Here is a 13,895-nt window from a genome sequence, read left to right on the forward strand (position 1 = left end):
GGTGCGCAGACAAAAATACGTTGAAGAAATATCCTGTAACCCAAAAAAGGTGTACCTGTTGCAGCCTCCAATGTGAAAATATTATTATGACAGCTTCCTTAGGCGAGAATGCATCTCAGACCTCAGATCAGCAATTTCTTTTTGATCATCTCATAAATTTTCACCAAGATGCAACACAGGGCAAATTTTTTTTAAGAAAAACAAAAAGAAGTTATCCAGGTAATGAAAGAAACAGAAGTTTATTGGATTAACGTTTCAATTATTAAGTAGGTACTTTAAATAAGTTCTTATAAGGTCACTTCTTTCATACAACTTAACTTTTCACAGTACTTTTGAGCTTTACTTAACTGCTCTGAATCACTAAAACAGACTTACAATAAAACGTTGATATCAATATGATCAGTGACTGACTCACAGAGTGGAAGCACGGTCACTAGCTGCCAAGTTGTAGAAATAGAAGTAGGGCAAAATTATCTCAGTAGAATGATATCAATACAAGAAACAATGAACTGAGAACCTTTTCCAAAACACTTGGATATATTTAAACACGTCAATTACTTGAAAACAATTTTACGTGAGTAAATAATATTTTCAAAGAAAATTAAAAGCTTTAATAGCTCTAAATCTGATGTTTTCATGACGTTATGAGTTTCATGGCATCTGTTATTCAATACTAAGAGGAGATGAAATTTTACTTTTTAACATGAGACAATGTATAGATGAGTAAAACTCCACAAAAAGTAAAGGAGATCTCAATTTTATGAGAAGGATTGCAAAATCTCCAACCAAATCTTCTTTTCTTGAGATTGTTTTGAATTAAACTCAGACTTCAATAAGTCTAATTTTTGACCTGATTTGAGTTGAGAAGGTAGAATGAACCAGCACTTGTTGTCATCATCATTTTTTGGTGGAAAAATTAAACGTAGAGATGATTTCAAGTTAAAGGCAGAATTTGACATGACAGCCTCTATTCAAAAATTGACAATTTTTCCTTGCAATGTTTAACAGGATGAGCCATCGCACCATTAAGACAAAAGAACTGAATTCTTGTAACGAGCATAGCGAGAGTGAGAAGAATCGGCAAATGATTAACTTTCTAGGGGGAAAAAGTGATTCAGAAAGGGAGTTGAGACAACCCTAGTTGGAAAAAGAGGCTCCTTTTGATACAGCTGCGAAATTTTATCCCTACCTAAACCAGAACAAAATTGGGGGAAAATAAGGTAATAAATTACAGGCACAAAGAAATGCCAAAAAAGAAAATAATATGGTAAATTTCACGTAAGGTTTTGTGAAGTTGAGTATTTTTGTCTCATACCCATCGAAGCTGCTATTTCACAAGTAGTCCGATTATACAATAAATGACATTCATGGGCTAAATGAACAGTTGGCAGTGGCCCTTTACTGATTGTACGGACTGTGCGCATACATACCCTGTCAGACCGTACAGTCGGAACTGCTTGTGGGACAGCAGCTCAAGAATTGTTCAAAACATTTTTACTTCAACTTACAGCAAGTAAACTGGTTTTTTCTGCTTTGTTTCGTTTTCCTTTTAAAAAAAATTCTTGAAAAGGTGCGAAAAATAGGAAAAAAGGAAAATTGGAAAATTTTTACAGATAAAAACATTCATTAATTAATTTCTGTAGCTGATATCAGAAGGAGTGTAATATGCTTGCCAATGGGGTCACTTTTAAAAACATCATGATTCAATGACAAAAGATAAACTTTTGGGTTGTTTTTTTTTTTTTTTTTTTTTTTTTTTTCAAGAAACCCTACATTAAAAAAATGATCTTTTTTAGTGTCTTCTTTATTTTTCTTGTTGAAGCGAAGGTGAACCCACCAGGTTTAGTACAAATGAGCTCGACAGCTTTCAACAGCTTTACAATGCATGCTCAAACCTGAAAACTCATTTTTCCTGCAATCAGACAGGAAACAAAATTGTGTTTGCCATTTCTTCAAAGTAACCTGGTAATGGCACAACTTCCTCTTACTAAAAACTGAAGACTGGCTTTGAAGCGTGTCTTATATGCTTGCTAGAAAACCTTTTCAATGATGGATATACAAGAGAAATACTGATCACAAATGGGTACAAATTGATGATAAAAAAAGAAAATACTTAGGTCTAGCACAATATATGGGAGAGCATTTCACAATAAATCATTCATAGGTATTTATTTCAAAAAATATTATTCGATAATTTTTGGCATAGGTACCTGTAAAAAAATACCTTTAAGGTGCCAGAGAAAGGGAAATTAACATAAATCGAAATTGATTTACCTACAGTGGAAAAAAATGTATGATCACAACTTAGCTCTTGCAATATAAAACATATTTCAAGAGGCTGACACTAAAATAAACCTATCAGTACAAATGGGCTTGATTCTTACAAAACAGGAACTTTGAAAATGGAGCATTTCAGTATGGTCCTTCAGTTATAATTTCCTTTTGCTTGTTTTTTATGTGTGATATATTAGCGAATAAATGTAACAGCAAAGTGAAGGACTTAAAAGCAGACCTCAATTTTGGAAGTAAAAGAAGGGATATTACCTTGAGGGGTGATGCATTTCAAGATAAATATATGTTTTTCGTGGAACTTACTCAAGTAGGTAGTAACTCCTTAATACTCAATGTCTGAGTTCTGCAGAGCAGATTCAACAAGGCATTTTCAAGATATTTGCCGGTTGGATTCGTAAACATAAAGTTGCATCTCTTCCATTTCTGAGCGTGAACAAGTTTCAGTCAAAGTACTTAAGGTCATTTTGTTGAATATCTTGTTGAGGAGCCTCCTGGCAGAAGTACCCGCCCCAAAACATCACTTTCTCAGGAAAATGGAATGAAGTTTTTCTTTTTGGTTTTTGATTGCTGAGGGTGACAAGCATGAGAAATTTTTCATCTAGACTGAATTTTGTACATTATGGAATGAAAATTTGCCATTGGAGAGACTTCTAGATATTAATGTTATCAAGCGTTATGGGAGACTAGACCCGAGTCTGAATTGAAGTACTACGAAACTTGTTCCCTTATCAAAATTTCAGGCAGGACACTATGACCCCTCCCACAAAGGAAATTTAATTTTTGATGGAAACAGAGGATAGCAGCTAACTTTCAATGAGAGACAATGAGAGACGTAAATTGAGAAGACAAAAACTCTAAGTGTTGAAAAGGCTCAATTCATTTCTGTTTGTACTCATACCTCTTCATCATGAAATCAATCCAGATTTATTGTTGAAGCCATGCACTAATTTCTGAATTTTCTTGAAGAGAGTTTTTCTGTGTTTTTTATTGATTGGACATAGATTAAAATAAGAATTAATCAAACTTTGATTTTTGATACATAATTAAAATATTACGCAGGTACACATCAACAAAAAAAAAGAGAAAAAAAAGAAACAAGGAATTAAAATAAAAATTCTATAATAATCATAATAATAAAATAAGAATTAAAAATAATAATCAAAGAATAAGATGGATGAAGCAGGCGTTCTGCTCTTTTTTTATTTCTCAGAGAATTGCAGAGAGAAGAAAATGAACAATAAATGAGAGTGAAATTATAATTACGTGACTGAATTTCAGTTCAGCTTCATAAAACCATGCGACAAAACTAAAGTTGATACTTGATCATTGTCGGTCCATTGGAAAAATGCATTACAGATCTGAAACATTTGGAATACTCATTAGTCAATGCATTTTCATAACAAGACAGTGGGTTGGCCAGCTTGCTTCCAAATTTAGGGATGCTTCAGTAGTGCTTCTTGAAGTTAACTTGTACCTCGTTTTGTAAAAAGAGAGCCTCAAAGGTATTTTGAATGTTTATTTCATACAGAAAACTTGGCTCTTGATTTTATGGTACCTTGGTTAAGTAAAACATAGAAAGATAAAAGCTTTCTTCCGTCCGATGAAAAAACTTCCATTAGCATCAAATTGAGGCACTACAAAGCCGGGAGCAGAACTAGAGGGAACCAGCCGGGGGGAAGGGGGGGGGGAGAGGCTGATCCCATCAGGAATCTACTTGACCACTTTCAAGAGATGTGACGAATTTTCCTCAGTAGGTGCACGATACATCTTTTATCTTTGAAACCACAATTCGGTGAAGTTTTCTGTAAGAGGCTCAAAATTGCTTCTTGATTTTTCACCATTTTCTGGGGAAAGTCCGCCGCCAGATCCTCCCATGGGAGTAAAATAAATCCCCTGAACCCTAATTGGACCGAGTTTAACAGAAAGAAACCAAGCCACATCAGCTATTGCCAAGTTTAACTGGGCAATTAAATTTTTTACGAGAGAACATTAGTTCGGGTTTCCTTGAAAATTTTAAGGAATTTGCTTCGTACCATGGAGAATTTTCACTGAAATTTGCACGAAAATCCGCACAACCGTTTTCATATAAAAAATTAAACTGCCGAATTAAATTTGGCTATAGCTGATGTGGCTTGGTTCCTTTCTGTTTAACGCAGTCCCTTTGGGAGCTAGGGATGTCCCACGGATCCCTTTTGGCAGGGTGTCTTTAATGACCCCCAGCCCCTCCTTGATGAGGTGCCCTTCTGTCCACTTTACGAAAAGTTCCTAGCTCTGCCCATGAACAAAGCTAGTGTACACATACACACAGAGAGACCAACGTTTTGACATCTTCGAGTAACAAGCGCTAGAAAAGTAATTCCGAAGATGAATTATAAACTCGGAACATTATTATTGATAAACAGGGTTAAAAAATAAAAACAAGACCAAAAAGCAAACTGCTTACGCCGGACAGAAAAAAAAGTTTTGAATTCAAAATATCCCTAAAAGACTCTAAAAGTTGGGCTTCTTAAAAATAATTAAAACAACCGCGTATGAGAGAGTATATATATGTCTCACACCAACTGAAAGCAGACTTCAAAGAAGGTAGGTACCTGATGCTATTTAGTCATTTGATTCTCTTAATAATATTGTAGAAATAAGTTCCCATGAAAAAGGAAACATACTGTTGTTGAGACCGAATGATGAGATATTGGTGAGTGGATGCTACCAGAAAACCAGATGAAAGAGGGTTGAAAATGTTTGAGCACATGCATGAGATAGGGAATAGGGAGTTAATTATCACAAGTTTGCAACAACCAATTGCATTCTAGGCCAAAATGAAATGAAAATCTATGCCTTCTTTAGTTTTAAGAGGTTTTGTTTGAAGTTTGTTCTCGCTAGATCGGACTTTTCATACATGCAAAAAAACAAACCTAGAAATGTGCAAGCACAAAGCAATATTTTAGAATATTTCATGTCCTCCGTTCCCCTTTTTTGAGGGACAACGTTTGATTATTAAAATTAATGCCTTGGAAGAATTCTTACCAGGCTTGACAAAAAGTCTCTCTTTTAAATATAGCGATGAACTGGTATATAACGATGGACTGATGAAAGACACAAATGACAAATTACTTTTTGGATCATTATGGAATGGCATTCTTCGGAAAACTTTTTCTTGGTTATGATGGGATGGGGCATCAAGAAGTAGTTAATTTGAAAAATAAAATTTCTCAATGCATAGGACATGCCAGCTTCTTTACTTTTTTCCATTTTGGGATTATTAAGATGCTTCAACGAGCTCTTAGACCTTTTATCTTTCAAGGAAGGTCATTGAAGTTCATCCTCTTGTTATTATAAGAGAACTAAACAGCAGACTAAATTATGCAAGAGTAAAATAAAAAAATAAATTGTGTTGGAGTAAATTAGTGACGTTGACCTATCTAGGACAGGTGAAAGTGTAAATCGCAATTTGATCAACTTTTCGTTTTTCAACTATTCATCATGAGATTATGATGAATTTTTTTTAAGGAGAAGTCTAAAAATTAGTTAAATATTATACCAATGCATCATCTTAAGCTCTGGTTACATGATCTTATATACATCATAGATAAATTTATTGGTACCTGCTGACTTCAAAACATCTGGCTTAGCATTTCTGTATCACTTCATTGAAGGAATGAAAGTAAAGAAATCTATTTAGGCCTTCTGATTACACTTTTTGTCGAAAATGAAGATTGAAGCATTTTCTTTTGTACATAGGAAAAAAAGAAAAAAAACGAAATAGTGCCAGCTGGTGACGATTCTCAAAAAGAGTGTAAAAACTAAAATTTCTCTTTGATTTCGAAAGAAGAACTTACTCATTTTTAGCATCACTTTTTTCAGAGAGAAAAATTTAGATTTCTTCAGTTTTTTTTTTATTTTTGTCAAAACAGAGAATATTAAATGATTGAGTAACTGTCTACGCTAACTTAGCGTTAAAGCACTGACTAACTGTAACAGTTCCTTCCAAAATTTCCAAGTTGACAAGGGACATTTATCTGATGTTTACTACACAGAGAAAAAAAGGAGGAAAATAACCTAAAGGAAAATGCAAGGGAGAGAAAAGATAACAGAGAGAAAATTTCAGACTAAATTCTACAACAAAAATGTTTTCCACGAGCAAACAGTTAATCCTCTGTACAGTCCTCTGCTGTAATTTGTGATTCATTTTTAAACAATCCGTGAATGCAGGTAGAATAATTTCTTTCCTGGTAATCTTAGAAGTCTGGTGGACACGATAAATATCTTTCTACAAAAATAATTCATTCCAAAGGTAAAATTTTGGCAAAAACTGAAGGCCAAGTCCCAACAAGTGCAAAGCTTCTTGAAAATCACTTTAATCCAAGAACATATATTATGATGCTACTTCTACTGTTTTTTGTTCATAATGTTACGATGGGCTTAAAAAGACAAATACTACCCGATTTCTTAAAAAATTACCACTAAACTACAATTTGAAATAATTTGCAGGTAGGTTCGTCACGAATTTGTTTCAGAACACTGAGTGTAATACTTCCATCATAAAGGGAGAGTTGCTATCAAATTTTTCTTTAGAATTGGAATTGTTCAAGAAAAAATATGGAGAAAACAGATTTTTGTGCAGTAGATGTGTACAAATGACTCAGGTAGAAAAAGTGAATTTTTGCATTTTCCTTTTAAAAAGAATTAAAATTGTTCCTTATGTTACGTACTTATTAAAACGTCTCCTCCTGAAATATCAATAAATATAAACGCTCAGAATGTGCGCTAATCATTACTGGAAAAAACCTAAGATTCAGAAATTAAAAAGTATCTTTCAAATAAGAATAGGCTTTTACAATGGAATCTTTCTGCATTCGGAGCAATTCACAAGTATATAGAAAGTAATGATAGGGAGGGTATACGAAAAAAATAATAAACAATGTATTGAAAAGGAAATGTTCCTGATGGATAGAAAAAAATAATGAAGACAGAGAATTAAAAATAATTAGATAGTTTAATTTGAATTTATATATATAAATATATATAAATAATGCACTTTTTAAGGATATTTTACAAACCTTTTACTTTAGGTAATTAAAATGGTTTTGATGATTGTGATCACATTTTAATTAAGGATTAGCATAAGATTAGCGAAACAGAGAGGATACATTGGAGACAGAAAGAGTGAGAGTAATTTAAATCAAATGGAAAAAATCTTCTCAAAATTAAAAATTCTGAACTTATAGAACTTTGGATATTATAGGATTTCTTTGAATTTATGACTAGTGCAAAATAAAGTTGATCAAATATTGATTACATGAAAGCCAAAGTTGATCCATGAAAAACTCAGCCTGCGATCCTGACACATTTTTATTTACAAGGCTTCATTTATATTTTTTTCCACTTGTATTTTTTTATCTTTTGTTTGAATTCCTTTACCATCCTAGTAAACTGAACAATGATCACTTAATATAGATAAAGAATAGTTTTGGAATAAAAGATATAATTAAAATGAAAACAAATTATAAAAAATCAAGGTTGAAGCAGTACATCTACAGAAAAAGTACATCTGCTTTTCATGGATTTCACTAACCTTGACATCTAACATTTTATCAATACCAGAAATTCACAAAATACAGCATTTTATGAGTATCATTCATAAAGATAACACCTTTTTTCAATCCTCGAGAAATCACAACTACCAGGGTCTTGAATCAGTACAGAAATGGGGGGGGGGGGGGGGGTTGACACATTTCACCTTAATGTTTAGAAAAGTCAATTTTTTGTTCAGGCTTTGAAAAAATTTGATAATACAGCAACTACTGCCATAGTTATCATTGCACTTGTATCATATAACCGATATCGATAGTTAGTAAGTATTCCATAAAAGGTTAGCGCAAAGGCAGACCACTATTGACCTTCAACTTCTTAGTGTACACTGAGCTATAACAGAAAGGGGATTACATTCTTTACCCAGTGGAGTTGCTAAAAACTGTTTATGGGGGGAATCTGGAGGACAGCATCTCTGAAAGTAGTGTAAAGGTAAAAAGTATCAACAGATCGTTAAAAATGACCTTCAACGAAGGAAAATTTCTGGTCGTGAGGGGGTCCTAACCCCCTGAATTTCCCTTTGCTACACTTGTATTTATACTCTACATGTATTTATAAGTCCTGAGAGGAGTGTAGTGCCAGGTACCACAGCCAGTACATTACACAGCTTTGCATATTTTTGGCAGAACATATTGTAGCTTGACAGACTCCGGTTTTTTCTTAGTCCTGAGTTTGAGGAGAATTTTGAAACATTTCATACAGTAATTTTCTAGAAAATTAAAATTTGTCTGGGTACAAGCTTCCCAAGTAAAATTCAATTTTCTAGAAAACTGTAGCATGACAGATAAAAAACCAAGTTTTTTTTTATTTCAGCAGCAAAAATTAGATAGAAATTCCCATTTGGCATGTCTAAGAATTATTTTCGCTCTCTATGGTAGCTAAATCTTTTTCAAATAATGTATCCATTTGTCACCATAAAAAATTAGACTAGTTATTTCTTAAGAAAAAGGAAAGATCAACAACTGTCAACAGGTGTCTGGTGAAACAAATCCAATGCACTAATTAATAATTATGGCTGAATTTGAAAATAACCTTAGTTTTACTCAACCAATTGTTTGATAAATTTTGCATGCTTGACTGAAAAGACTTGGCGATCAAAGGAAACTTACAACATTCTCAGGCATGTCATAGTAAAGTAATTTTTAAGTATTTTTTGCTGCTGTATTCCAAGTTTTTTCCCTATCATGGACCTGTTTTTCGATGAATAGAATTCATCCCAGAAAAGCCTGTCTTTTGGGAAAATTCCGATTTTCTGAAAAAGCATGACACAGTGAGGATTTTGGACATTTTTTTTGGGGCTCATCCTCATCCGATGAAATCAAGATCTCTTTTTTCCAAACCACATTAAGGTTTGCAATGTGAAAACAACCAATTCGTTTTTTCCTACTTCATTAGAATTGGAGGCTAAATGTTTTTCCATTATAATTTCTCCTTAAACTATCTATAATTTTCAGGAGAGTTCTCCAACAGATATAGTTTTGAATTTTGCTTCTTTATCCTGATATTCTACACATATGTTCAAGAAGATTGATACTTTTAGAGAGCTTTCAAAACTTTGAGTAGAGAATGCATTATATTTTCCAAAAATTGTTTTTAAGGGTAAATATTTTTGGTTAGTACATACTAAATAGAGATAGTCTTGGGAGTAATTGAATACAGGAAAAGTTTGTCACATGGCACCCGGTTAGGGTTAACCTATGGTTTTTCAAAACAATGGTGAAACAAGAAAAACCCAAAACTCAGTTTTAGACAGTTCAGATATGTAGTTATATTTAACTTGTTTAAAGGACAACTGAGCAGCTCCAACCACAATCAGCCGAACTACATCACATTTTGTCTGAAATTTTCTCATATTATAATTTTTTAACTAAAAACTGAGCGACATTTTGTCATGAAATTTAATGTATGCGGTTATGTCATGAGCGTATTTTTTAGGACAGAGAGAACATCTACAGGAAATTTCAAGACACTGTATTGCTGCATTTTTGGATAAAAACATACTAGAGAAAATTTGGCAACAATGATATGCAATTAGGCTAATTGGAGTTGAGTGCGCCAACAAATCACTCGATCACACAAAATTTAGTGTGATTTTGGTCTGCCGGTTCAAGACTATTTTACGAAAATTTCTTGCTAAAATATCGGGTGAGGTCTCCTAAAGAAATAAAATACAGAGAGAAATTCTGAACCACTATATTCAAGATATGGTGAAACTGCAGAAATTAGCATCTTGTTTTGCACTGTTGCAGACTTACTGTCATACTTCATATTCTATATGGAAAACAACTTAACACCATTTTTTTTAAAACTTTGGTGATTTTCCTTCTCTGAATCAAGAATATTCTGTGAAGATTTCGAGCCATGATGTTGGTTTTGTCTCCAATCGAAAAATTAGATAGGTACAGAGATTTTGAAATATAGCAACCAAAATAACAATTTTGGCAGTTTCACTATCAATACACATGTTTTCATTGTGTTACCATCAAAATACATCTGTGACAAAATTCCATATGACTGACGTTTTACGCAAGAGGGAATTATTTATTTTTTTATCTACCTGATCTCAGCTATGGTGTTTCTGTTCCTTGTAGCACAAGATATTTGTAATGAGAAAATCGGAGAGTGTTCTCGAGAGATAATTTCAAAAAATCCTAAATAAGTTCTTAGAGATATACTGAAAAATCACAGTTACAAAGTAACAGGAGCATGTGACTGCTTTTGACAGGAATTTTTCTTCATCCAGAGATATTAGATGCAACAGTCAAGTTACAGCACTCTAGCTCCCAACAGCAGGGCAAGAAATATTCATCCAGGATGATTTTAAAGTCTCAGCATCACATACCATAAACTACTTGCAGAGGCTTCACTTTAAATTTTTAACTCTGGATATCATTCATAAAAGCACACAGCTTCAATTGCAATCAATTTTTAGTAAGATGTTTGTGTACATGAATCTGAAGATTAAGGGTCAACATTAAGATGCAATCCCAGTTAGACTTCCAAAATGCAAGTAATTCTCAACAAGTTATTCATTGGATTCAGGGGTAGAATTTTTATGTAACATTTATGATAAAAAATGTAATGCTTAATAATTTTGTAAGTTGAGATTTCTAATAGGAAAAGGTGTAGACAATTAGAATTTCATGGTATTGATAGAGAATTGAAATTATAGTAGACTTTTTCTGAGCGACATGTCTCATCTTCTTTCATTCCAAACAAAAATCTCAAAATGAGAAAACAGGAAAGCTGAATTATAATAGAATAATTAAGACGGCAATTTTTTGGTGGTTGAATTAGGGGGAGGTCTAAGTGACAAAACGGGGCACCGAAGGAATGAGGAAAAAGGGGAAATGAAAAGGACAAAAAGGTGAGGAGACAAATAGAAGAAATAGCATAGAGAAACTTGCACAACAACAATAACAAACACACAGGGCCGGACCTCATGAAAAACCCGTGATTTTCTTATTTGTCTCAAACTAATTTCTGAGGATTCTTCTGAAGCCCAGTGTCAACAACACAAAACCATGAAATGATTTGATCAAAGGTGGAGACGGAGTTGAAAAGGATTGAGGTTTCAGCTCATTATTAGGGAAAAAGACACTCGATTGCCTCAAAATCACTAACTGAATCAATACACACCCTTGATAGATTTAAGAGGAGGAAAAAGATTAATAAAAATTTGGAACCATTGTTGCTGTTTTCTTCACTTGAAATAGAAAGAATGAAAGAGTTTTATTGAGAATCATTTGAGGGACAAGAGGCTGAAAAAAGAGACAACAAGGGATTATTATCCCCTTCCTTTTTCTACTTTCTCTGAGGCCCCGTGATAGAATGTTTTCAATGGTTAAACAGTTTTTCATCACATAATAAACCCATGGGAACCAATTCTACAGTACATTCAAGAGAAAAAATCCATTGTTGAAAAACTGCGAATGACTCAAAGGTTGATACAGAATAGACTCCCTCAGAGATTTGACTTATTAGGGATCTTGACTTGGAGTTCCTTTATGCACTAAGTGTAAAAAAAAAAGTTAATGAAAAATTTTAAAAAATTTTAGGCAAATTAGGAGACAAATCGATAATGTCCATCAAATTTTCCAATAAAATCAAAGGGCTGCACAGGTCTTACTTAGAACAACTTATCCCAGCAAGAAAGCACTAATTTTCCAAAGAATGAAATAAATAAAAGGTATTTTTAACTAAAGATGTCTTCTTATTATTAATCCTCCACTTTTCAGTTCACTGGTTTCTTTCTTTTTCTCTGAGTTACAGTAAAACCCTTCAACTTGTTTCAAACAACTGAAAAAAAAAATAAAAGACTAAGCCTTAAAAAACTACCGAGGAATGATCTAGGAGGGAAATGTTAACATTAATTAATTTTTAAGGGAATACTGAACTTTAAAAGAGGAACTGATCATTGGAGCTCAGCAAAGTGAGAAAAACATTTGAGGCCATTCATCAACTCTGGTGGAAACCTATTATCTGTAACCAAACAAAGCTGTTAATTTACGAGGGTCTTTTTCTCTTCTACTTTCACAAACCAAATAATGCAGATGTATTTTGTCATTAATAATCTCAGCAAAGAAGATGGTGAGATAATTTATGCTATTATTCAAGCACCAAAAACTGAAAGCTCTAGGTAATAAGTTTTTAGTTAGTTGGGGGAAAAAGTTGTAAATTTTTCTAAATCAAACAAACAGTTCAACAAGTCCAAAGATTTATTTTTAATCTTTCTCCATAACTCCGTTCCAGCACTGAGTGGACACAGCCTTAAAATACTTAACTAAAACATACTAAAATCAGGATTTCAGAACAACTTTTTATTAGAAATGGATCACATTCAGCAAGATGAGGTCTCTATGGATAAGCTTCTTGATGGATGTAAAATCTGTCAACAAAAAACGAGGAGCGCAGGGAGGGGGGGGGGGGAGTGAGCCATTACGATAGGAGGTGATACGAGATGAGGGTATAAAAACAATGCTGTCTCCATTAATATTCAACAAGGTTGCAACAAGAAAGTCCACAAAATCCAAGTCACCACCAAGAGTTATTAACACACTTACTATCCAACGTCTGCCGCAGTAGGAAACCAGGTGGAGGAGGAGCTGAATATAGGTCCCAGTGTTGTGCTGATGTAACAATGGCTGGATCTAGGGCAGTCCAATCCCATACTGGAACATTAAGAATAAATTTGTAAACAGTGGCGTTGAAGCACTCAAAAGTGGCCGGTTGAATATTAACATTTTGAGAGTTGAGAGATGGTTACATAATATGGGCTTCATTCTGCCCGGCTACAGACTCCAGCTACGTCATACTGAGAAATTCAGTGCTATTATTTTATATGATGTTCTTTACCAACTCCTTCGAAGCTAAGTGCCAATGTTGAGAACAGCAAGGCTGAAAAGTGAAGTTTTTGGTACTCTTCCATGCCTTTACCAAGTGTGTTGATGCTGCATGGGATGCTATTATCATTTGGATGAATGGAATTCTTTAGGTCGGTCTTATCTTCTCGGCTGGTGAGGAAACAAAAGCTCCCCTTGATCACCAATCAGATGTTGCAACATTTCTACTAGATAAAGAGTGCGAAAATGCTAAAAATTCACTTTCCAGCCCTGCTAATCTCGGATATGGTGTAAAGAAAGTTCAATTTTAAAAACTCGTTTTGCTCAGGAGGTCATAAAAGGACATCATCTTAAATAATACCGAAATTTAGTCAGCACTGAATTCTATGGCTTTCAGTACGGGGTCCTTTGGATTGGTTCGACTTTAAGTACACGCTCATTTGAAAAAAGAAAGAAAAAAAAAGAAGTTCTTCTCTGAGATACCACTGAGAGAGTTTTTTCTTTTGAACTTAGAACACAATTCTTTGATTTAACTCAATTAGAATCTCTCTCAAAAATCACCTCTAAACACTATGGTTCCTTCCCTTAAAAAATTTCACACTTGAAGGTAAATTTGCAAAAAGTAATTTCAAAATATTCAACAAAAAGATGAACTCAACCGAGGAACAAAGA

The 13,895-nt window shown here is 33.7% G+C and overlaps 1 protein-coding gene across 4 annotated transcripts in view; it reads right to left on the reverse strand.

Moving 5' to 3' along the window:
* Window positions 1-211: 211 nt before the first annotated feature.
* The window catches only part of LOC109036597 (CCR4-NOT transcription complex subunit 4), a 29,374-nt gene continuing 15,690 nt past the window's right edge, over window positions 212-13,895 (reverse strand). For 3 of the 4 annotated variants that reach the window (XM_019050922.2, XM_019050920.2, XM_019050921.2), the window contains exon 13: window positions 7,267-13,052. In XM_019050922.2, the coding sequence (XP_018906467.2) occupies window positions 12,916-13,052 (137 nt within the window). In that variant the 3' untranslated portion in view covers window positions 7,267-12,915. Of the gene's footprint in view, window positions 3,651-7,266; window positions 13,053-13,895 lie in introns of those variants that run through there. The other variant, XM_019050924.2, reaches the window with a different exon arrangement.

The sequence above is a fragment of the Bemisia tabaci genome, chromosome 5, assembly GCF_918797505.1.
Source record: "Bemisia tabaci chromosome 5, PGI_BMITA_v3".
Lineage (NCBI taxonomy): Eukaryota > Metazoa > Arthropoda > Insecta > Hemiptera > Aleyrodidae > Bemisia > Bemisia tabaci.